At 46.4% G+C, this 23,871-nt stretch overlaps 1 protein-coding gene across 4 annotated transcripts in view; it reads right to left on the reverse strand.

The window, feature by feature from the left end:
• LOC137420855 (uncharacterized) overlaps positions 1 to 23,650 on the reverse strand; it is a 41,045-nt gene extending 17,395 nt beyond the window's left edge. Inside the window, exons 1-6 of one of the 4 annotated variants that reach the window (XM_068106307.2) lie at positions 23,478 to 23,650; positions 23,174 to 23,300; positions 14,339 to 14,651; positions 13,339 to 13,467; positions 12,676 to 13,022; positions 12,418 to 12,578 (exon numbers count right to left, since the gene is read on the reverse strand). In XM_068106307.2, coding sequence (XP_067962408.2) covers positions 12,418 to 12,578; positions 12,676 to 13,022; positions 13,339 to 13,467; positions 14,339 to 14,506 — 805 coding nt within the window. In that variant the 5' untranslated portion in view covers positions 14,507 to 14,651; positions 23,174 to 23,300; positions 23,478 to 23,650. Of the gene's footprint in view, positions 1 to 12,417; positions 12,579 to 12,675; positions 13,023 to 13,338; positions 13,468 to 14,338; positions 14,652 to 23,173 lie in introns of all 4 variants that reach the window. The other 3 variants (XM_068106310.2, XM_078772253.1, XM_078772252.1) reach the window with 3 other exon arrangements.
• Positions 23,651 to 23,871: the final 221 nt, after the last annotated feature.

Consider the following 23,871-nt stretch of genomic DNA (forward strand, 5'->3'; position numbering starts at 1 on the left):
GTCCAGGCTCCGATCCAGTGGACGAAACCCGGCAGGCAGCTCCGTGGGTAGTTGGAACGCGAACGGCCAATTAGATATCGGGGGGAAGGCTGGTGTCCTGCATACGTAATATGCGTACTATTCGCGCCAAACGCCCCCTCTCCAATGTCCTCTGAATCAGCACGCTTCCTTGCAGTCCTCACAGTCCTCTTGCAAAGCGCGTTTCCAACCAGATCTCTTAATACACGCTGCCGCTGTAAGTCCTCGCTGGCAAATCCTGCTTTAATCAGTGCCAGCGAGTAAGTCCTCCTTTAATAAGGTCCTCCTTTAATCAGCCCCACTGCATCAGTCCTCCGGTAAGTTCTTTCATCAAGCGTGCCGTATATCTCATCAGTCCTGTGAAAGGGCTTTGCGTTCGCTTTTATATCTCAACCAAGCGATCACTCCGCGAGCCCCAAAGCCACGCCTGTCGGCGATGTCACTTCAGCCCTGGTTGGCTGGTTATCGCTTACCGGCCACGCCCTGATGGTGGGTTGACGTGGCCACTCCTTCTTCCTGGCGCTCCACCCCCTTTTTCCGGGCCTTACCTCGTGGCTTATGGCGGCGTTGAGCGAGCGCTAAGGCAGCTGCTGCTGGCTGAGGTGCATAACACTTGGGAGGGGCCATGAGGCAGGGCATGTAATGGCGTCGCTTGGAGAGGGAGGCTTTCAAAATGGACGAAAGGGCCTACTCCTTATTTGATAGACACAACGCAGATTCAACTATTGGAAACACGGCCTTATCTAAACACATACTAATGAAATAACTGAAATCCTATGGTGGCCTACGTGTTGCTTGTGGCCTAACTATGGGGTGCAACCTTTAACCCTTTAATGATGTCATATTTATTTACAAGAGTGTGGGTTCTCAAAACCGCAACAATATATATATACAGTCACGTGAAAAAATAAGTACACCCCATGTAAAGTTTTGACTTTTTCAACATATTTCAACATACAGCTATTTGATAATCATTTCAACAATATTGATAGATAAAGGTGATATAATATAACAAATATCATGAAACATTTACATTTTGTAGTCCATTGTATAATTTAAATAAACATAAATGCAAATTTCGCATGTGGAAAAAGTAAGTACACCCTTGGCTCTAATAGGTGGTATTTCCCCCTTTGGCAGAAACAACCTCAAGTAGGCGTTTCTTATAACTGTCTACCAGTCTCTGACATCGACTGGGAGAAATTTTTGCCCACTCCTCCATGCAGAATTCTTTCAGCTGTGTGATGTTTGAGGGGTTTCTTGCATGCACAGCTCGTTTCAAATCCTCCCACAACATCTCGATGGGATTTAGATCCTGGCTTTGACTTGGCCATTCCAGAACCCTCCATTTCTTTCTTTTCAGCCATTCCTTGTTGGATTTCCTGGTATGTTTAGGGTCATTGTCATGTTGCAAGGTCGACCTTCGGTTGAGCTTCAACTTGCCGACAGATGGCCTCACATTATCCTCAAGCACCCTCTGGTACAATGAAGAATTTATAGTGGATTATATGATGGTGAGCTGCCCAGGCCCTGATGCAGCAAAGCTGCCCCAAACCATAATATTTCCACCACCATGCTTTACAGTTGGTATCAGGTTCTTGTGGTCAAATGCTGTCTTTGATTTTCGCCAAACATGTCTTCTGGTACTGTGGCCAAATAGCTCTACCTTTGACTCATCTGTCCAGAGCACATTGTTCCAGAAGCGCTGGTCTTTGCCTAGGTGTTCATTGGCAAACTTTAGTCTTGCCCTGATGTTCTTTCTGGACAGCAAAGGTTTCCTCCTGGCACACCTCCCATGTAGATCAAATTTGTGCAGCCTCTTTATAATGGTAGACTCGTGCACTTTGACATCAACAGTGGGAAGAGCTACCTGTAGGTCCTGTGATGACATTCTGGGGTTCTTAGACTTCTTTCAGCATCTTGCGGTCTGTTCTCGGGTTGAACTTGCTGGGGTGGCCTGGCCTGAACAAGTTGGCAGTTGTTTGGAATCTTCTCCACTTGTAGATGATCTTCCGGACAGTCGAATGATTGATTTCAAATTGTTTGGAGATCTTTTTAAATCCCTTCCCAGACTCGTAGGCATCTATAACCTTCTTTCTGAAGGCCTCAGAGAGCTCTTTTGATCTTGGCATGGTGACGCCGCACACTTCAACAACAAAGAGCAAACCAAACTAAATGTCTGAGGTTTAAATAAGACAGGTTCCTCCAAGATAATCTCTAACGATGTTCTAATCATTTGCACCTGAGCTGGTGCACCTGATTCTAATTTTAGGTATTTGAAGTAGTGATAAATGTAGAGGTGTACTTACTTTTTCCACATGCGAAATTTGCATTTGTTTATTTAAATGATACAATGGACTACAAAATGTAAATGTTTCATGATATTTGTTATACTATATCACCTTTATCTATCAATATTGTTGAAATGAAGATCAAATAGCTGTATATTGAAATATGTTGAAAAAGTCAAAACTTTACATGGGGTGTACTTACTTTTTCACGTGACTGTATATTGTTACGGATTCATCACTTCCGTTGTTGTGGTTTCATCCACTGTAAACATTTTTGATTGCATGTACTATTATTGTTGTCGTTTAAAGAAAATAGATTACTATTTGCAAAAGGAAAAAAAGTTAATGTTTTAAATGAAACCGGAACCGGACGACGACGAAGAGGAAGTGGAGAAAGGGAAGGCGGACCGAGTGAGTTCGACAAGAAAGCCGAGCTGCCTTGAGGTCTGAGCGAACGTTGACGAACGAGAGTCACGAGTGAACTTTGGGTTTCCCAGGAAAGGGATTCCTGCGACAGAGTTGTTATCGCTGTGACAGATCAACCTGCGTGACAGGTTTTGTGGCTGATTCCGGAGAGAATCATCAGTGCCGTTACGCCACGAGAACGGGCCGTCAGCCATTTTGACTCGCGCAGGACTTGCGCTTTGCTCAAAGTTTCATCTTGCTTCAACCATTTTCACCACATTCAGACGTTAATCTGGTGTGTGTGTGTGTGCAACGTGGCTTTTGAAGGTTAATTTGCGGTTCGCCGACTGTGAGCCGTGAAACGTCCATACTCGAGGGTGTGATTTCCCAGTCGTCTGGAGGGCGCCTTTGGATTTCCCCGTCGCCTTGAGGGCACCTTTGCGCAGCTTTGGCCGCGTGACTGTGACTGTCATCCGAACGGGATTCTGGTCTTGATTGGACATTGTTCTGACGATCGCTGCAGCGGATCGACTTTGGCTTGAAGCCGGAATCAACTTTCGCTTGAAGCCGGGATTAGAGACATAGGGATTCTTCTTCTTTTCGCTCACTTTGAGCACAGTGAGTTATATTGTACGAACCTGATGGTACCAATAGGAAATATATATTGGTTGTACAATTGATTACTATTGTTGTTGTACTGTTATTCTTGTGTGATCTTAATACAATATTTGTTTGTTGGTAACAATTGGTGTGGCTTCACCATTGATCGTTGACAAACAGAATAATACATTTTGTGCCGTGACTCCTCTCGGGGCTCGGAGGTACACCGTGACCAGGGGGTTTGGGGAGGAGCACGTAACAATATATACAGTGCATTCAGAAAGTATTCAGACCCCTTCACTTTTTTCACATTTTGTTATGTTGCAGCCTTATGCTGAAATCATTTAAATTCATTTTTTTCCCTCATCAATCTACACTCAATACCCCATAATGACAAAGAAAACATCATTTTAGAAAGTTTTGCAAATTTATTAAAAAGAAAAAACTGAAATATCACATTGACATAAGTATTCATACCCTTTGCTATGACACTTGAAATTTAGCTCAGGTGCCTCCCATTTCTCTTGATCATCTTTGAGATGTTTCTTCACCTTGATTTGAGTCCACCTGTGGTAAATTCAATTGATTGGACATGATTTGAAAATGCACACACATGTCTATATAAGGTCTCACAGCTGACAATGCATATCAGAGCAAAAACCAAGCCATGAGGTCGTAGGAACTGCCTGCAGAGCTCAGAGACAGGATTGGGTCGAGGCACAGATCTGGGAAGGCCTACAAAAAAAATTCTGCTGCATTGAAGGTTCCCAAGAGCACAGTGGCCTCCATAATTCTTAAATGGAAGAAGTTTGGAACAACCAGGACTCTGCTCAGTTTGGCCGGGCGGCCAGCTCTAGGAAATCGGGGGAGAAGGGCCTTGGTAAGAGAGGTGACCAAGAACCCGATGGTCACTCTGGCTGAGCTCCAGAGATCCTGCGTGGAGATGGGAGAAACTTCCAGAAGGACAACCATCACTGCAACACTCCACCGATCTGGGCTTTATGGCAGAATGGCAAGACGGAAGCCTCTCCTCAGTGAAAGACACTTATTATGGCACATTATGACACTGATTATGGCACATGAAAGCCCGCTTGGAGTTTGCAAAAAAGCACCTAAAGGACTCTCAGACTGTGAGAAACAAGATTCTGTGGGCTTTCAGGTGTGGGAGGCATGGGAGGCACCTGAGCTAAATTTCAAGTGTCATAGCAAAGGGTATGAATATTTATGTCAATGTGATATTTCAGTTTTTTCTTTTTAATAAATTCGCAAAACTTTCTAAAATCCTGATTTGTCTTTGTCGTTATGGGGTATCGAGTGTAGATTGATGAGGGAAAAAAAGGAATTTAAACGATTTCAGCATCAGGCTGCAACATAAGAAAATGTGAAAGGTGGAAATGTATGGAGACAAAAGGTCTGAAGGTGAATATCGGAACCGGTGAGGGATTAGACAAGAAATTAGAGGGGTTAGACAATGGGATAGAAGGGGTGAAACATGGGTTAATGGGGGTGGAAAATAGAATGGCTGCCCAGGAGAATCAGATAGAGGGAGTGAAAAATGGGTTAGAGGGGTTAGAAAACAGTATGGAAGGCAAATTGAGGGACATGAGGGACCAAGCGGAAAGGGAAGTTAAAAAAATGGGGCAGCAGATAGAGGGGGTCAGAATGGGGGTAGAAACCAAACTGGATGCTCACAGGGAGGAAATGGAACAGATGAGGGTGGCATCTGGGCAGGAGATGCAAGTGATGGGAGAAGAGATCAGAAGAGGTGTGAGTGAGGAGGTCGGAGGAGTGCGCGAGGAGGTGAGGCACTGTAAGGAGCGCATGGAGAAGGAGGTGAGAAAGGGGACTGTAAAGTTACAAGGGGGCATAGAGGACCTGACGCAGGAGGTGGAACAGCTGACGGTGGGACAGACTGAGTTAGTGGAGCAGGTACAAAGGAACACTGCGGTACTAGGAGGGTTAAAAGCGACACAAAACGACATAAAAAACGACTTGATAGCGACAAAGAGGCAATGTCAGATGGTACGTGAGGGACTGACAACGAGGTTGGACGAGGTGACAGAGGTAATGGAGACAAAGGACCGGCAGGTGAGGACGCACATGGAAACGGTCAAGGTAGCCTTAGAGGACGAACTTGAGGAGACGTACCGGGAAATAAAAGAGGTGAAGCAGAAATTAGAAGAAGTGGAAGAAGGGGTGAGCGAAATTAAGAAGCGACGGAGAGGGGATAAGAAAGAGATAAAAGAGGAGATAAAAGAATTGGTCCAAAGTCTGTGTTCGGATCGTGATGATGTGCTCATTAACCGGATGAGGGATTCGCAGGTGATGGAGGAGAAGCGAAGAGGAAGAGGACCCGGTGTAAGTGGTGACCAATATGGTCGTGCGTATGATGCGCCAGGTGATTTAATGAGCTTGGGGGTCGAGATGGACCCGGGTGTTCGTGAGAGGCCGTTGGTGAAGTGTGCGACAGGTCTGGTGTGCGAAAAAGGAGGTGTGCGAGAAAGTCCGACTCTGGGGTGTGTGAGGAAAAAGTGCGTGCCAAGGAGTGAGGGTGCTGTCGAGAGTGAGTCGGTCGTAGCGCGTGTGCGAGGGAGCACATGGAAGCGCGTAGTGAGGAGTGTTACGGAGGGTGTAAAGGGAGAATGCATGCCTGTGGTGAGTGTTACAGAGGATGTAACGGGAGAGGGTGTGCGAGAAAGATGTGTGACGGACAGGTACATGGGGAAAGAGTGCGCTGTCAAAGGCAAGGAAGAATGCACGCCTGTGGTGAGTGTTACAGAGGGTGTGACGGGAGTGTGCGCGCAAGAGTGTGCGCGAGAAAGGTGTGTAACGGACAGGTGCATGAGGAAAGAGTGCGCTGTCGGGAGTAAGGGTGAGTGCGCTGTCAAGAATGGAGGTGAGAGTAGTAAGAGTGACACGGAGCGTGAGTTGGTTGTGACAGGTGAGAAAGGAAGCACACCTGGAATGGTAGAGCGTGTGTGGGAATGCACGCTGGAATTGGTAGTGAGGCACGTGGTTGGGTGTGCGAGTGAGGGCACACCTGTGATTGTCACAGAGGAGGTGACCGAGGAGGGGGCGCGAAGAGGTGTGTTGGTGAGGTGTGCGACCAACGAATGTGTGCCAAAGTGTTCGGTGGTCAGGTGTGTGACCAAGGCTGTGAGTGGAATGAGTGTACCGGGGTGTGTTAGAGAAGGTACGACGAGGAGCATGGAAACGGCTGGATGTATGAGCACGAAAGGGGTAGCGTATGCTTGTAAGCATCCAGGTGAGGCATCGACGGTAACCGAGTTAGAGGTTAGAACGACTTATAGCCGAATCGGGCCCTCGGTGCGCGTCGGGCAGCTTCGCGTGCCGCGAGGACCAGTGGGGATCCGAACCACGGCGGTTTCGAAAGAACCGCCGTACGCGATCCACGCCGGGCCGCGCTTTGAACGGCCGCGTCCGTGCTCCACTAGGCGGAGCGGGCAGCCCGATAGGAAGGGTCGTCATGGCGACCACTTTCTATTGAGACGTGCCGGCAGGTCGAGATCCGGACATTGGATGGCTCCGCGCCGAGGTGGTGCGTGGGACCTCGGCCCGGGTAAACCTCCTTCCCTGCACCGAATGCGGGACGTATCCAGCCGCTGGCACCACGCAACCCGCATTCATGGCTTGGCTGTACGAAGCCGAGCTTTAGAAGTTAATTGGCGCACCGAGAGGCATTAGTGAGTAGACTGTGTGATGAGGTTAGTGTTTTGGACCCAAAATTAGAAAAAAACAAAATTTGACGATTGGCAAAGGATTGGCAGTAATGATTGGCAGATGATGAGTAGTGATTGGCAAATTTTTGATTTGTTGAAATTTGATGTGCAAAATTGGTAGTGGGAGACGCCCGATGTGGTGGGATGGCAACTCTGTCATCCCTCACAAAAGGGGGGGCAAAGGAGCTATAGTTTATGGGGTGTATGGCAGTGAAAACTAGCCCGGGTGGGTTAGGTTATATTGTGTGTAGGGATCTAGCGAAGATGACATTAGGTGACGTTAAGGTTAGATAGTGACTGATACCTGTAGTGGGGACGTAGTAGCTTAGTGGTTGATAATGACGAGGGAGCGCAATAGTTTAAAGGGACGACTGGGAAGCGCAAGTTTCAGAGGGGAGTAGTTAGATGAGATGATGCTGTGTGAGAACTGGACAGGTGTGTGGAGCAGTGTATGAGTAGTGAGTGTTGTGGATCAGCGCGAATGCGCTTGGGGAGAGAAGGGTGCAGGTGGCACCAGGTGTGAGAGCACAGGTGTGCAAGTACAGGTGTGTGGAATACATGGAGTATTGGAATGAGTGGTGTGGAGAGAGTTGGAGTAAGTGGTACGGAGTGGTGTGCATGGTGCGAAGGTGTGGATGGGGGAAGAGTGGACCCCTTTCACGAGTACCCGGGGCGGGTAGTGTAAGTGTTAGGTAGAGGGTATAGGTAAATTGTGGTTGGATATTGGCATTTGTGGTGCGGTTGCAGAATGGTATTGTGGATGGGTGCATTAGTGTTGTGGAAATGGCTGGGCGTGTAGCCTGTTTGTGTGTGTAGTTGGTTTGGGCACTCCACCACTGTGAGGATGTCGGCCAGGTGAGGCCGCAGGTGGGCTCTGGGAGCCGTTAGTGTGAGTGGGTGCCTGAGGATCCCGGGTGTGGATCGGGCAGCCCGTGCCAGAGAGGGCACTGAGGGGGTGAGAGTGCGAGAGGGCCTTCCCCAGTTAGTTAGGTTAGGGTGAGGAGCAGGTAAGCTCGGGTGGCAACTACAGTGGTGGAGGTGTGCAGGTGGGTAGACCTGCTGGGAGAGCTACACGTCACAGCCCAGAAATTGTGCGAGAGCACCGAGTGTTGAATCGGGGGAGTGAGACCCCAAATTGAGAAGCACCACAGTTTGGTCAATGGGAATTGGTTTTTAGAACCCATAGTGTAAGTTGGCCAATGGATTGGCAGGGAAAGACCCCGGGTAATGTAACGTTGTTAAAGTCATTTAGGAAATAGTTAGGATTGATGAACCTGTCGCACCATACGCAGCCACTTACCTGTGGTGATGATGACTCCACACCTGTGTTTCTTTTGTTCTGTGTTGCAGGAAATAAGAATTGCTGTTTGGATTTGTGAGACGCATCACGACGTGGATGAGACATTGGGGTGATTCCATCTCTCCCTCCTTAGGAGGGACTGATGATGAATTGGTGATGGCAAATTTTGATGTTGAGTTGGAAATGGCAAATTTTGATGAGAGTTGGAAATGGCAAATTTGATTGGTTAGGAGGGAGAGAAGACGAATTTGGTTTATGGGAGGAACGGGGAAGACAGTAGGGACGTTTGTTGATGTGTAAAGTAGATGTTTATGGGTAGTGTTGTGTTTTGTGGATACAGTAAGGGGTAAGGGAGGGGCAATGTAGGTTACCTGGTGGGGGGGGGGGGGGGGCGTACGGTAGGAACGTACCTGTCTCACCTGGTTCCCATGTGCCCCCAGTGTGCATCACCTTGTATTGCGTGCACTTTTGCGCCCTTACCACCTTACTCACTTGTCTTCTTCTTTTGTCTCCCACCTCCGAGGATCTGGCTTTGGGGCAGAGAGAGAGGAGAGAGAGGTGCTGGCTCTGCAGTTGTGGGCCTGTACTTTCGCTGCTTGCTGCCTGGATCGATACACCATATGGACCGCAATTTTTGTGGCCGCCCACCATGGACCGCAGTTCTTTTGCGGCCAAGCACCGCCCGTTGATGGACCTCTGGGTCAACGTGGCACCTATGCCATACAGGTGAACCACATAGTTGGCCCCCTGACGGCCACAATTTAGAAATGGACGCGGTTGGCGCCTTTCTTTATTTTTGAAGGAAGCCAGAACACCAAGTGGGCTCCAAGGCAAGACCAGCGGCAGAACATCGGCCGGCTGCGACACCACCGGTGATTATTGAACACTTTATTGGTGCACCGGATGGTGCTGACTGTGTGTATGGGGTGGTGCTTTTGGTGCTTGGATGGGGTGCTCTGCACATTATTAAAGGCCGTAAGGCCACAGGGCACTCGTGGGTTGGTGTATCGATGCTGGCATGCGTGCTCTCTCTATGCATAACATCTGCATGTGTTCCTCCAAAAACAGGTCCTGGATCGTAGTGTAAATATCAGTGTAGTCTTGTATAAATGATGCTCCCTACCGGCTGTATGTTTAGTTTGAGGATTCTTTCCGCGATTCGGTTATCCTGTGGGTGTGTTTCTGTGAGGAGAAGGGTGCAACGTCGCAGGGGGACATATTTACTTATTTGTGAACATCTGTAAAACTGTCGCACTCAGGGTTGAGTTAATAGTAGAGGGAACTACATCTGAGTGCCACACTAAAGTAAGTAAAAATTTATCAGGTCGGGACGCCCCGAGGTAGAGAAGGGTGCAATGTTGCGGATATGAGATTGGCCTCCATCCATATCCGCTTGTAAATATTCCCCTATTTCCCCAATACTTCCCAACTATCCCCAATCCCCCATTCCCTAGTCCCATTGTCTGTAAACAACACTCTGTAGCCCCGACCTTCCCCTATTTCCCCCATTAAATGTCGCATCCAGGTTCACCGCATCTCACGTAGACAACTATAGGACATCTTGCTAGTTATTCTTAGTCTATGTCAGTTAAGGACTCGTTTCCATTAATTCTGACTCTTCGTTGCACCAGAATGTGATTGTATGGCACCGTTAGAAAGTTTAGGACCTCCCAATACCTCCCCGCAGCTCTTCCTCATGGTACAACAACAACAACAACAACAGTGGCGGCGGCGCGGGGAGTGTGCGTCCTCACTCCGGCTTGGTTAGCCGCCATTGAACATGTGCTCCGACGGGGTTACCACGCAGGGGCTCGCTGTCAGCTCCTCGTCAAGGGCGGAGCCCGGTAACCCCCCGCACCCAATGGAAGCGGCGGACCGATTCCATCTGGGGTGGAGACAACGAGCCGAGGGCGTGTCACTCCCCGCTGGGCATGCGCAGGGAGAGGGAGGTGACGTCAGATGCGCCGACACCACAGAGAGAGAAGACGCCACCTCCAAGCGCTGAATACCTCCCCGAATCTCTGGACCGGACCGCATTTGATTCTGCCCCTGAGCCAAGGTGCACCTTGAGCTATCGACTGCCTGTCCTTCCCTGCCATCAATCCCCGTGTTAGTCAGTCTTGTCCCGTTTGTCTGTGGTCTGTCAGGGATAGATAAGACTGTGTCTAAGTGCCCATCTTTCTGTGCTTTACCTCTTACCGTGTAATCTACCCGTTTCTGCATCACCAATATTATATCCTCCTCCGGAGGTCTTGAGAACTGTACCCCTTGTGTCGTTGCATTTATCCCAGCCGTTGTGTCCTTTCCTTCATTGATTTAGCATAGCGCGACTTGGTCAACGTCGAGTGGAATCGGGCGGGATAGGGTTCTAATCGGGGAGTAACTGTGCGGACGCGGTAATACCAAACCGCTCGGTAAACTAACATCTAAAACCGCGTCTGTAACAATATATATATATATATATATATATATATAGATATAATTATATATACACACACACACACACACACACACACACACACACACACACACACACACACACACACACACACACACACACACACACACACACACACACACACACACACACTTATATAAACAGTGATGGCTGTCTGTGGTTACACCAATTGGCTGGTGTGAGGCTAAGTGCAATGTGCTTCGGTGGCACAGACACTCAAGTAATGAGTATGTTAAATCAGATATCAAATGAAAGTGACAACGAAATAGCGAAAGCAAAAAAAAACTGAAAAGGAAATTAAAGCCGTTTAAAAAGGATAGAGCACGGGCATGAAGAGAGGAGAGGAAGGTGTGGGAGTGCAGGTGGGGTAGTGGGGGAGAGGGAAGTGGGGGAGAGGTGAGTGGGGGAGACAGCAGGATGTGAGAGAAGGGATAGGGGTCACGAAGGAAGAGGGGAGTGGTGGAAAGAGAGAGTGGGAGGGAGAAGAGTGGGGGAGGGAGAAGAGTGGGGGAGGGAGAAGAGTGGGGGAGGGAGAAGAGTGGGGGAGGGAGAGTGGAGTGGGGAGAGTGGAGTGGGGGAGGGAGAGTGGAGTGGGGGAGGAAGAGTGGAGTGGGGGAGGAAGAGTGGAGTGGGGGAGGAAGAGTGGAGTGGGGGAGGAAGAGTGGAGTGGGGGAGGGAGAGTGGAGTGGGGGAGGGAGAGTGGAGTGGGGGAGGGAGAGGAGTGAATGAGGGAGAGGAGTGGGGGAGGGAGAGAGTGGGGGAGGGAGAGTGGAGTGGGGGAGGGAGAGTGGAGTGGGGGAGGGAGAGTGGAGTGGGGGAGGGAGAGTGGAGTGGGGGAGGAAGAGTGGAGTGGGGGAGGAAGAGTGGAGTGGGGGAGGAAGAGTGGAGTGGGGGAGGAAGAGTGGAGTGGGGGAGGAAGAGTGGAGTGGGGGAGGAAGAGTGGAGTGGGGGAGGGAGAGTGGAGTGGGGGAGGGAGAGGAGTGAATGAGGGAGAGGAGTGGGGGAGGGAGAGAGTGGGGGAGGGAGAGTGGAGGGGGGAAGGGAGAGGAGTGGTGGAGAGAGGGGAGTGGGGAAGGGGAGTGTGGAAGGGGCAGGGGAGTGGGGAAGGGGCAGGGGAGTGGGGAAGGGACAGGGGAGTGGGGAAGGGACAGGGGAGTGGGGAAGGGACAGGGGAGTGGGGAAGGGGCAGGAGAGTGGGGAGGGACAGGGGAGTGGGGAAGGGACAGGGCAGTGGGGAAGGGACAGGGGAGTGGGGAAGGGACAGGGGAGTGGGGAAGGGACAGGGGAGTGGGGAAGGGACAGGGGAGTGGGGAAGGGACAGGGGAGTGGGGGAAGGAGTAGAGAGGGGAGAAGGGAAAGAAGAGAGAGGAGGGGGATACTTCTTCTAGCTTTTCCTGTCACTTGTGACAAGTACTCTTCCTCATGTTAAATAACACCAGGGAAAATACAACCATCATTTATACGCAAAACATTACTCCAACCCTAATTTGAGCACTTCCAACCAATAAATATTCTTGTCTAACCCCCGCGGTTAACCCCCGCTCTAGCAGGGAAAATGGCCTTAAAATGCATGTTGTTGTTGTTGTAACCAATAAATATTCTTACCACCAAATCGGCCAAAGGTTGTCGCGCGGGATCTTAATGTTGGAGCAGGATGAGCTGGGACAGTAAGTGAACCGCTTGGGAGAGAAGAGGCTTGGGGCTGTGTTGACAGTGAAAGAGAGATGACTGATGATATGCTTGGGCTGGGACCCTTGTCTGTTCGGCTGAAATAGGACAGAAGAAAGGGGGAAAAAAAAAAATCTTCCTTGTCTTTCCACTTGATCTTAGTGCATCAATTTGGCTCCATAAACATTGACTCACCCATTATCACAGGCCTTCTTCTTGTCCTCAGACTCCACCTTGATCCCATTAGGTGTTTGGGACATTGGACTTTGGGGAGATGGAGAACTAGCTGAGATAGCGAAGGAGTTGGTAGAAATGCCTGAAGAATCCATAGGAGATGGTGAGTTGGAAGGAACTGGATAAGGAGGGAAAATAGATGAGGGAATCGAAGTAATTATGGGGCTCACGAGCCCTGGGGGGTTAGAAGAAAGGGCTAATGAGCTAGGGGGAACCAGTGGGGAAGCTGGAGAAACTGAGGGGGAGGTATCCTGTTTATGGTGAATAGAAGGGTCATGATGTGGAAGGGAGCCAGGAGAATTGAGGACCTGAGAGAGAAGTAGGAGATAAAAGTCAATTCCCACAGAAATGAACATCAAACATGACTTAAGAAGTTGCGGGTGTTATAAAAGGATGTCTAATCAACAACCAAATAGCAATATCAAAGTAAATTATTTCATCAGCATACTTCATTATTGTTCATTGCAGGATGCAATTTGTTCATCCATTTTAATACAAGAACCTCAACAAATTTTGTTAACTTGCACATCCCAATTTGTTTTTGGCCAAATAAACCTCTTCCACCTTCACCTTTCATCTTAAACACACTTCTCTATGTCCTGATGGGTAAAAAAAAGTTCTCACCAACATCTCCCGCTTTGCACGAAGCTTGAGCCGTTTCCATAATGAGCGAAGCTGCCAAGGTGCTCTTTGGACACCACGGTTTCCTATCGCCATGTTGTACCTTCGAGCCAGGCGCTGCCAGGCCGCAGTCTACATAAACACGGTAAGAATACAATCATAGCCACATGATTCTAACCACATATCGTACTTTTATAATGGTACAGTTCATTCATTGGCAAACACAGTAGCAAATAACCAACAACAGATGCCATTCACTGTGGACAATGCCCATTGGAAACCCTTGCATCAGTCCATGGTCTTCTTATAACCAACTCTAAATTCCATCTTTATTATGTTTTACCTTAACACCTTCCCTGGAAAACCCCCCAAGTAGAATCATTCAAATATGTTAAGATATTAACTTCACTGTACATTGTATTTTCAATATTAAAGAAGGTTGATGGTTTGAATGACAATGGTCCCAGGTGACTGATTTCATATTCGTGATATAATTGGGTAACACCCTCACCTCGCACCTCCGACCTCTCCCTCAGCAATCTCAATCAGAACAAAATGTGAGGTTTACTCTCGTGAATAATCACTAGGTGCACTCTTTTGGGGAGGAAGCCCTCTCTTGGGGAAATATTGTCAGGTCAATATTTCGTCAGGAAGCGTGGGGATTTGCGATGGCACGCCATCAACTTCGCTCTAATTGAAGTAATCAATATTTCCCTTCTTTCATTTTTTTTCTATCTGAAATCAACAAAATACTTGAGAAAGAAAAACAACATTAGAAAACTATTTTGCCATCAACTGGTCATAAGTTTTTAAATACAAAACAAAGAACCCATCTAAGACACGTAAAAAAGGTGGAATGGAATTGCAACACAATAGTTCGACAATAATCTGACAAGGTTTCTCAGAAAATAAAAATTTTGTAAATCAAAAAGTACACAATTCAATTTATATTTCATCACCCCTCGGGGACAAAGACGACGAGTGGTGAAACACAATGAAATACCTTATCACAGAGGGAAACTCCATGACAGGTTCCTGTTCCAGCTCCAGATCCAGCCTCAGGGCCAGATCCAGCCTCCAAAACTGCAATTTCACTCCGAACCAAAGAAAGAAAAAGCTCCTTCTCTTTGTCGGTGTAGTTTTCAGTTCGATTCCGCCTATACGAAGCCATCGTGCCGAATCATTTGACCAAGTATGCCTCGTATTTCGGCCTATGTCAATAAGGCGATTGCTCTATCGATCCACTTTCCCCTGTGTCTATATCATTAGGAAACATCTGCACCTTCGTTTGTCTTCTTTCTTCCTTTCCCTCTGAACTGTGGGTAATGGTGAGGAAAGGAAGAAAGAGATGTGATAAAACGGGGTTTAAAAAGGCACCAGCCATACGTCTTTCATCGATAATCAGAAAGCTTGATAGTATCAAAACAATGCATTGCAAAATTCTCTTTAAAGCAACCGAAGTATCATATCAGGTGTTTCTCCTTTTACTTATTCTTTTTTTTTTTTTTTTTTTTGTATACAGAATCGAGGCTCGTGAAAGAGCTAACACATTGAACATGAAAATATGCACAGACACATAAAACATGCAATGAAGGGAGCGGGAGACAAGAAGGGGAGAGAGAGGGAAGTACACAAGCACAACAACAGCAAAGAACAGGGACGTTGATCTGTGGAAGGGGGAGGGCTGGGGGAGGAGGAAGGGGTACACGGTATAAGGCAAATGAACACTTCTAGGAATTTCAGGAAAGAAGTTGGAGATTGAAAGAGGCGGATTTGGGGTGTTTTAACAGGGTTAGAAAAGATCAAGGTTTTGGATGGGGGATGAAGAGATGGTGGTGAACAGCTGTTTTAAAGACCTGGAGGGAGGAGTGGGATTGAAGAGAGTGTGGGAGTTTGTTCCAGAGGCGGGAGGAAAGAGGAATGAAGGAGTGAAGGTGAGCAGAGAGTCTTGATTTTGGCAGTTTCACCAGAAGAGGGTTCCTGGCAGATCTTGTGCGTCCTGCAGGAATATTTGGGGGACAAAGTACAGAGAACGCAGGGGGAGCAAGGCCGTAGAGGAGTCTGTAGAAGACAGAAAGACCATCTACCTGCCTGCTGTGAGAGAGAGAGAAAGGCTCTTAGAATCAGCTTCATCGTGGGAGATTCCAATGATTCTGAATGCTTTGGTTTCAACAGCGTGAAGCAAAGCTAGGCAGGAGCACTCCTGTGAGGCTTTGTACCTCCTGTGAGGCAGGAGCACCAGCCCAGAGGGGAGAGCAATATTCCATTGAGCTGCGGATGAAAGCTTTGTATGTGGCGAGGAGCTCAGGTGTGCCAAGGAAGGACTTCGCACAACGGAGGATGCCCAGTCAGCAACTGGCTTTGGAGGCCAGCTTGGAAATGTGTTTTTCCCAGGAAAGATTATGGCAGATAGTGAGACCCAAAAGCTTGAGTGACAGAACTTCTTCAAGAGGATTGTTCAGAAAGTAGATGGGAGGGTTGTCCAGACGGTCTTTTCGGAGAGACAAAGTGAGAGTGTGAGAATCTCACTCTGTCTCTCCTAAACTTTTTCTGAGTTTAGGCAACTAACAATATCATTACCCATAAATAATCCATTATTTGCCGTTAAAGATGATCATTTGTGGCAAATAACCTTCCAACAATTTAATGGCATGAAGAACCACCTTTAGAGGCCAATTTTCCCCGCAGAGCAGGGGTTGGCCTTTTTTGGGCACCGTGGTCCCCTTTTTGAAGCAATGTTTTATGGCCGGATGCCCTTCCTGCCGCCAACCATGTTAGTCGCCTCTTGTGACACACAGGGAATTACCAGTGAACTGGTACTCAATTTGCCGACCTCGGAAGGATGACAGACTGAGTCAACCCCCCTGGTGTTAATTCAGCGATCAACTGGGATTCGAACCCCGGATCCTGGGGAGATTAAATCAAGAATACAAAATAGATCAGTGTTACGCTATCACGGCCAAATGAGATCTAAGTCTGAATCAGGATGATTGTAATGTGCAAATAATGGACAAAAATTTTAGAAACACCAGAGTACACGGGCCATACAACATATATACAAAGGATGGGGCCACCACACATACGTGACCGGCTGGCGAAATATGCAAATCTCCCGGCAGTCCTCTCGTCGGGTATATATAATCGGGCTGCGGCTCTATTCCAGTATTAAGGGTCACAAGAGGAGATCTAAGTGACTTCGAACAGGGTGTAATTGGTGGTGCGCGTTTCTCAGGTGCTTCAGTGGCAAAGGCTGCAGAAATGTCACGAGGAACTCTCTCGAAGATGTCAGCCTGGGAAAATAAGGAAGGACGTCATCATCGAAGGGAAACCGTGGCCGGAAGTGCATGCTCGACAAGCGTGACGCACGATCATTAGTCGGGACTGCTAGGCGAAACAGGAGAGCAATGGAGGACAAACTGCGTGCCTAGTCCAATGTGGGTCATGAACATCCTGTATCGTCAAAAACAGTCAGAATGGAACTTCACATTGTGGGATACCATAACCGGGATGCTATGCACAAATCGTTCGTAACACCAGTCACCTGAAACCTTGTCTGGCCTTTCCTGTTTGTGCCAAAAACTATTTGTACAAATTATTGGTGGGCGTATTGTATTTTTCTCCTTTAATGGAAGATCCCAACTGCCACAACCTGTCGAATTATATATCCTGTACTTCTTTATTGGCAATAATTATTCCCCATGTTGTGGGGTTGGCAAGGGAATGTTTTTTGGCACATGTCCTTCATGAAGAGGCTGGCCAGGACTAACGTTCCTGAAGGTAACAGGAATTTTAAATTTGTTCATGGTGCTGGTGGTAACTCACTTACTCTTTGCTAATTACACTGTGGGATGTCTAAAGTGCAGCAACAATGCATAGGTTGATGCATCACCTTGCAGGTGAAACAACAAGATGCGTTTATAGCTGGGTTGAGATCGAAATCCAGGTTAGAGGGCTCAACGGTGAGTGTGCATACCTCGAAGCTACCCTGCCAGCCCTAAATACATTTATTTCAGTCTTTCCTATTTCAACCCAAGCACAATTATTTAAAAAACAAAGCAATACACACTATAAAATTTATTTATTTTTCGTACATGTAAAAATACACACAGCTTGGATTTGGTGTACCATACTCTTTACAGAGTGTCGGTGCTGCCGAAGACATTTGTTGGCAAGTGTTATAATGGGTGGTTTGCCATTGCCTTAGTTGGGGCAAGAAATTGTTATTTGTTCAGGATGCAGGCGATAACTCGCGTACTCTCCACGAAGGACACAGTGGGTTCTTAAAGGTCCAGCAACGAATACTGGTAGAAGGGCTAACATTCATCCGAGGTGCGGCACACACTTTGAAGAATCACTCTATCTGTAAAACACCAAAATGACAACTTTATAGCTGGGAATAGGATTCGAACCCAGGTTTGACAGCTTAGAGGAGTGTGCGCGCACCTCCAGAGTATAGGCCATCCTGACAGTATATACGAGTTTATCTTACTATAATTCACCAAATGTCCGTCTGTCCGTTTGAAGGTACCGCAAAAACGGCTCAACCGATCGCAACGATATTTTGGGTGGGTATTCCTGGGACCCCTGGGAGTAAAATAGGCTATTTTGTTTTTCCAATTTTTCCAATTTTCCAGTTTTTCCAAACACAATGGAATAATATTTACCGATATGAACAGTGATGTGGCTTTTGTTGAAATTCTACAAATACTGTTTATTCTACATACCAGGAGAGAGTAGATCGACTCCTGATGAACTCTTCCTATATAAACGTGTGGCTCCGAAGTAACATGGCAGCGTGTGCAAAGCGACTGAGGAACAGGTGTAGCGGCCGCTTCCGTGTTACAGATTCGGCGCGCACTCTTCACACATAAACGTGCGACTGAGAAAGACGTGCAGCGGCCGCTTCCGTTTTGCAGAATTAAATCTTTTTTCAAAATGGGCGCCATGTACTGTTTAGATTTTGATGATTTGCGTGTGATATGATTCAACGGATGTTTATATGAATCGTTTAAAATAAAAAAAGCCTTCAATTTCTGATATTTTGCCTTTTCATTTGGGCTTCCTAATTGAAGCCCCGCCCATAGGGCGGGTACCGTTGCTTGTATATATAATATGTAATTTGTATGGCCATGGTTCTGGTGGCAATGTTTACATTTTTGTGAAACGATAATGTGGGGTTTTAACATCTACCAGGAAAGACAAGCAGACAGAGCGCACACCTTATTAACATCCACCCTACCATGGAGGACACCCACCTTAACATCCACACTACCTAGGAACCCCACCTAAAGATCCACCCTACCATGGAGGACACCTACCTTAACATCCACCCTACCGAGGACACCCACCTTAATATCCACCCTACTGTGGAGGACATCCACCTTAATATCCACCCTACCGAGGAAGACACCCACCTTAACATCCACCCTACCTAGGAAGACACCCACCTTAACATCCACCCTACCTAGGACACCCACCTTAACATCCACCCTACTTTGGAGGGCACCCACCTTAACATCCACCCTACCTAGGAGTAGAGTCCCTGTGTAGAGAGAGTTGCGACATGAAGAGTCCGAAAAAAATTGGTCACATGGTCTGTGGACGCCATGTTGTTTCCTGTCCGATCTTCGCGTGTTTCTGGCCTTGCATTGAATACATACGAGGCACGCTCTATTTTATTGTCTGGCTTTGTTTGTTGTCTTTAATAATACTTAATAATGTGAGTATTGTCTTTAATACTCACACTCATTCTAATGACGCCAAATACTTAAGATCACACGCTGATAACGTGATAAGACTCTCCTTGTCTGTAATAGAACTCATATGGGGTCAAAGCCTTTTGCAACTCAGTACCTGCCCTCTGGAACAAACTACCTATAACTATTCGGACCTCACACAACATAAAAACTTTCAAATCAAAACTCAAAACACATTTATTTCCAAAGTAACTTAATTGTATTTTTTGAAAAGTAGCTTTAAGTCGTATTCTTCTAAGATTGTGTAATGTAAGTTGTAGTCTTCAAGGTATGTTGTGAAGCGCTTTGTTCATTTCATGCTAAGGCGCTATATAAATACTGTTATTATTAAGGGACCAAAGGTACCCTTTTGAAATTGCTCAGATTATTATTACTAGGGCATGCCCGTACTATATATAAGCTAGGACGTGCCCGTACGTGGGTGCCCGTTCCTTGCCAAAAAAAAAAAAAAAAAAAAATTTGTGTAGGGGTGTGTGTGTGTAAACATCCTAGGGCGTGCCCGTACGTGGGTGCAAAAAAACATGCGTGCAAACAACAACAACAAAAAAAAAACTTTGAAACCACGTGGCAGTAACGACCACAGAACCCCCCCCCCCCCCCCCCTCTATTTACATGAATGGTTTGGTCCATTCGCAACGACCACAGAACCCCCCCCTCTATTTACATGCAATGGTTTGGTCCATTCGCAACGCCAAAGCGAACGGCGAACGGCTAAATCGCCATAGCTCGGTAAGTACTTGTCCGATTAATTTCAAACCTTGAAAAGGCACATCCTCGGGTCCCCAGCAATATACCTGGCAAGTTTAAAGTATATCGGACCCGTGGTTGTCGAGAAACAGCGGTCACAGACAAACAAACAAACGTACAAACGTACAAACGTACAAACGTACAAACGTACAAACAAACACACAGAGATTACTGGAATTATAGATAGATTATTCTGATTCCATGAAAATTTGTTGGCTACCTACAGGTCACACCTTTCATCGTAGGAATTTGAAACTTTGACCATGTATGGGATACCATCTGACTTGATGCATATCCTAAGTATGACGTCATAGGTCACGTTATGTGGCGGCCATTAGTGAAAATCTTAAAAACCTATCTCCTCCTTCATTTTTCGACCTATTCAGTTGAAACCTGGCACACATATACTACACCCCAAGGCAAAGAACGCTCTTTTCTCCGATTTTTAATTTTTTGCTTAATTAGTCTATGGCGTGCCAATTAAAAAAGTGCTGACTCTGCATTTTATTATTTAATTAATATTGTGATGCCATGAATTTTGTATCGACCTACAGGCCAAACCGTTGGTCAGATGAACTTGATACCTTGACCAATTATAGTAGGTCACTTGATTGGATGTATATCATAACTATGACGTCATAGGTCATGTGACATGGCAGCCATGTTGGATTTAATGCTAACCTTTAAAATGCATCCCTGCCTTCATTTTTCGATCGATTGAGTTGAAACTTTGACCACTTATGGTATGGCACGTGATTGTATATATATCATAACTATGACGGCATAGGTCATGTGACCTGGCGGCCATATTGGATTTTTTGAAAACCTTTAAAATGGATCCCTGCCTTCATTTTTCGATCGATTCAGTTCAAACTTTGACCACTTATAGTATGGCACTCGATCGGATGCATATCCTAATTATGACGTCATAGGTCACGTGACATGGCGGGATGGAGCGGTATGGTCCCCGGATCATCACTGCCTGCAGTTTTAATTGTTATTATTATTATGTACACTAGGGCATGCCCGTACTATATATATATCTAAAATTATATCCCCCCCCTCTATTTACATGAAATGGTTTGGTCCAAAGCGAACGGCTTGCGGAGTTTGGTAAAGAAATCGCCATAGCGTGCACAAACGCGCAGGAAAGCGAAAGAATCGCAAATTAGTTTTAATTAGTTTTAAAACATAGTTTAACGCCAACATAGTTTGCCAACGTGAAATAAATGAATACGCTCTCAAATGTGCCGTCCGAGGCAGAGTCTGTTCGGCACGTTCGGCACACGTGATAGCTCGCTGCTCTCTGATTGGTTGAATCGTTTTTTGGACATAGCTCGGTAACTACTTGTCCGATTAATATGAAACCTTGAAAAGGCACATCCTCGGGTCCCCAGCAATATACCTGGCAAGTTTAAAGTATATCGGACCCGTGGTTGTCGAGAAACAGCGGTCACAGACAAACACACAGACATACACACATACACACACACACACACACACACAGAGATTACTGGAATTATAGATAGACTAGGGCATGCCCGTACTATATCTATATCTAAAATTATATCCCCCCCCTCTATTTACATGAAATGGTTTGGTCCAAAGCGAACGGCTTGCGAGTACGGTGACAATCCCCCCCCTCTATTTACATGAAATGGTTTGGTCCAAAGCGAACGGCTTGCGAGTACGGTGACAATCCCCCCCCCCTCTATTTACATGAAATGGTTTGGTCCAAAGCGAACGGCTTGCGAGTACGGTGACAATCCCCCCCCCTCTATTTACATGCAATGGTTTGGTCCAAAGCGAACGGCTTGCGGAGTTTGGTGAAGAAATCGCCATAGCTCGCTAACTACTTGTCCGATTAATATGAAACCTTGAAAAGGCACATCCTCGGGTCCCCAGTAATATACCTGGCAAGTTGCAAGTATATCGGACCGGTAGTTGTCGCGAAACAGCGGTCACAGACAAACATACATACATACATACATACAAACATACAAACATACAAACATACACACAGAGATTACTGGAATTATAGATAGATGTATGTAATTTGGAATAGTTTAGATGTACACCATACAACTAATTGTACATTGCTATGAAAAACGGGTATGTTTTACATGCATACTCTTCCATTGCAAGTCTGGATTACAATTTCTGGGCCTTTCATATAATTACAATTTAATTGTGCATATGTATTTCTCCCGGTGCACCTACATGAAAAGTTAAATTACTTTTTAATTTTCATATTTAAAATCAACATTTCTGTCATTTGTCAAGATGGTTTTAAGGCAATCTTGTTATAATAATAGGAATTTATTCAGCGTAAATTGCAGGAGCCTCTAAGCGCTTAGAAAAGAGAAGAAAGCCAACGCGATGAATATACAAATACAAATTATACAAGAAGAAAACCTAAGATATAATCAGGTGTAGGCATTTTCAAATAAATGAGTCTTTAACAGAGATTTGACAATGTTCACATTGTCAGCTTTGTGTGCATGCATGCTAGTCAAGAAAGTAAGACGCAAGAGAGCAAGGTCGTCCAGAAAATGATAGGCACTTCCTGTCCCCTCTTTCCCTTTTATTCCTTTTCCCCCTCTCCTCCCTCTCCTCCCTCTCCTCCCCACATAAAACTACATTTTTGAACAAAGATTATTGCAATAAACAAAATCCGATTCTTATCTTGGACTAAGAGAAAATCATATCAAAAGCGAGGGGCACGGTGCAAATCACAAATTACACAAGGTAGGCACTCAAATTTTGTACTAGGTTACGCACAATGTATACACACGAGCGGGCAGTGCACTCGTGTGTGGCGCAAACAATGGAAACAAAATGGCTTCTAATTCCGGGTTGTCGTAACTCTCTCTATACAGGGACTCTACCTAGGAGGACACCCACCTTAACATCCACCCTACCTAGGAGGACACCCACCTCAACATCCACCCTACCTAGGACACCCACCTTAACATCCACCCTACCTAGGACACCCACCTTAACATCCACCCTACCTAGGAAGACACCCACCTCAACATCCACCCTACCTAGGACACCCACCTTAATATCCACCCTACCTAGGAAGACACCCACCTAGCAGCAAAGTCTAGGATTAGGAAGCACCAGAGTAGCAGTTTCCTGTTTAGTTGAGACTCGAACCGAGTATATTAAACAGGTCCAAAGCGAGTTCGCTGATACTGTGATATCTGGAGTCGTATAAAGTATAAACCCGAACGACGGTACAACAGTTATAAAATGTAAGCAAACAACTGCAATTGACTAAGTGACAGCGATTATGACGTAATGGATGCCTGAACAAAAACCACAGTAAATACCTCAAGGCCTCAGCACACAGTTCGGGTAGTGCGATACGCGCCACGAGTGTCGCGCCACGGACCTCTTCTTGTACTTCAAGTTCAATGTCCCACGATACGACACCGTTTAACTTTAAGGCCTGGTAACCTGCATTATTAAACAGGTTACACCGACCGAAATGAACATTGGGGTTGTACCTCCAAATCAAATTAATATTAATGAGCTGCAAGTCCTACTCATTCTTACCTGCAGCCGCATATAAACACCACAGTATGGGTTTTGACTACAAACAAAATGTGGATGATCTAATATTCTTACACTTACAGTCTGCCTCCGATAGCCTTGAAAGATGGGTGCTTTCTCCACACACACTTGGTCAGTTGGTCTACAAGGACGTGATCTGAAATATTTTATTACGCTCAGTAGTGAAATATAAACTGTCCATGTCTGCAAAGACTTATAGGTGATGCAAGTAAATCGCTCCCATAAAATGTTTCGTGATTTCAAAAAAAAATCATCATGCTAACTACACCGCCAAGGATAGGTTTACAGTTTATTGTTACGTCGCGCTCGCGAAGCGAAACTCGAGGTTAAGGTTCAGCAATTAGGGCACGTTTGCCCATCCGCCAGTCTTATCGGTTAACGATCGAGGAACAACTTATTTAAATGGAATGGTATATTTTGAAAATGAATCGGAAAACAAACCAGTCGTTTTGAA

The sequence above is a fragment of the Myxine glutinosa genome, chromosome 2 (assembly GCF_964187855.1).
Source record: "Myxine glutinosa chromosome 2, kmMyxGlut1.1, whole genome shotgun sequence".
Lineage (NCBI taxonomy): Eukaryota > Metazoa > Chordata > Myxini > Myxiniformes > Myxinidae > Myxine > Myxine glutinosa.